Here is a 1,466-nt window from a genome sequence, read left to right on the forward strand (position 1 = left end):
CCTGAAATCATATTATATAATATTCAAACAAAACATTTTAAATTACACTTATGTAAGTAAATCGGTAGTATAATTTTACTTACAAGGAAATGCTGTATTCTCATACATATTCTCTTCATTGTCATCTGTATTTTCATCTGATTCAGTATCAAGCTGATGGTATATTTGTTTAGTTTTCTCTATTGTAGACATGTTTATCTTTGGATAAACTTTAGAAAAGTTTTTAAGTTCTAAACAAAGTTGTATGTGTTCTAAATTTGCTAAATTTGCCAAATGTTTTAATGCAGTATTTGGCATTTGTTCAATTAGTTTAAAATTTTTAGGTAATAAGTACTGAACATCTGCTATCAATTTATTGTTGTCAGTAAAACGTTCATTTAAACTTATAGTTATCTGGTCAATTATTGTTTGATATGTATCTACTCTAAACTTGTCTAGTGGTAATTCTGGTGATTCATCTTCGCATATTTCATCATACATTCTCTTTTTTCTGCTTTTCCTTGTAACAGGAAACGTACTTGAAACTAATATATCATCAGGAAGATTCATACTACTAAGTAAATCATTCATATTATTCGAAAAATTTATAGATTTGTTTAAAATACAGTCAAAACTTAGCCGTCCAATTTCTTGTTTTATAGAATCTATCATACCCCAGGCTGATAATAAATCCATACCTTTTGTCTGAAGGTAACGAGAAGTTGGTCCAACAATTTTAAAGATATTCATAAATATATGAGCCGTAAGAATTATTTTAAAGTTACATAAATTATGTAATAAAGAAGATGCTTCAAAACAAACTTTAGGTTCAAAGTTACTAGAAATGGAAATATGATATAGAGCACAAATAATTATTGGAAAAAGACAATAATCTCCATCAAATATCCAATACAACGCTTTTTCTCGAGACCACCATCGTGTATTATTTTCCCATATTTTTTGAAGTTTTTTTAATTTATTTGAACCCAAACTTGAATTAATTTCTTGTAACCAAACAAGCATACGTTTATATGATTCACTAAAAAATGTTGATAATCGATTCAAAAATCCAAATAAATTCTTAGCTTCCAAACTTTTACAAGTATCACATATGCATAAATTGAGTACATGACTGTAACACCATATATAAATGGCTTTTGGGTTTTCTTGGTTTTTAATTTTGGATTGTAGACCAGAGTACTCCCCTCTCATGTTTGCTGCTCCATCAAATGATTCACCAATGATATTGTTGAACTTAATCGAATGTTCAGAAAAAAGTTGTTTTAACATATTATAATAGCCATTTCCAGAAGAATCTACCACTTTTAATAAGGCAAATAGCCTTTCTTTTACTTCTCCTTCATAAATATACCGGATGCACACTGCTGCCTGATCTACAACACTAACATCTTGTGTACTATCAATCTGCAAACTAAAATGTTGTTCACCTAATTCCAATTTAATTTTATCTCTTATTGACTTCACAA

At 28.5% G+C, this 1,466-nt stretch overlaps 1 protein-coding gene across 1 annotated transcript; it reads right to left on the bottom strand.

Moving 5' to 3' along the window:
* Nucleotides 1–83: 83 nt before the first annotated feature.
* Nucleotides 84–1,411, bottom strand: LOC111034382 (zinc finger MYM-type protein 1-like; the record flags this gene model as incomplete). The annotated part of the gene is made up of 2 exons (XM_022315570.1): nt 84–684; nt 802–1,411. Coding segments are annotated over 2 exons (1,211 nt in total), but the record flags the coding sequence as incomplete, so codon positions are not given.
* Nucleotides 1,412–1,466: the final 55 nt, after the last annotated feature.

The sequence above is a fragment of the Myzus persicae genome, unplaced genomic scaffold (genome assembly GCF_001856785.1).
Source record: "Myzus persicae strain clone G006 unplaced genomic scaffold, MPER_G0061.0, whole genome shotgun sequence".
NCBI classification, from domain to species: domain Eukaryota; kingdom Metazoa; phylum Arthropoda; class Insecta; order Hemiptera; family Aphididae; genus Myzus; species Myzus persicae.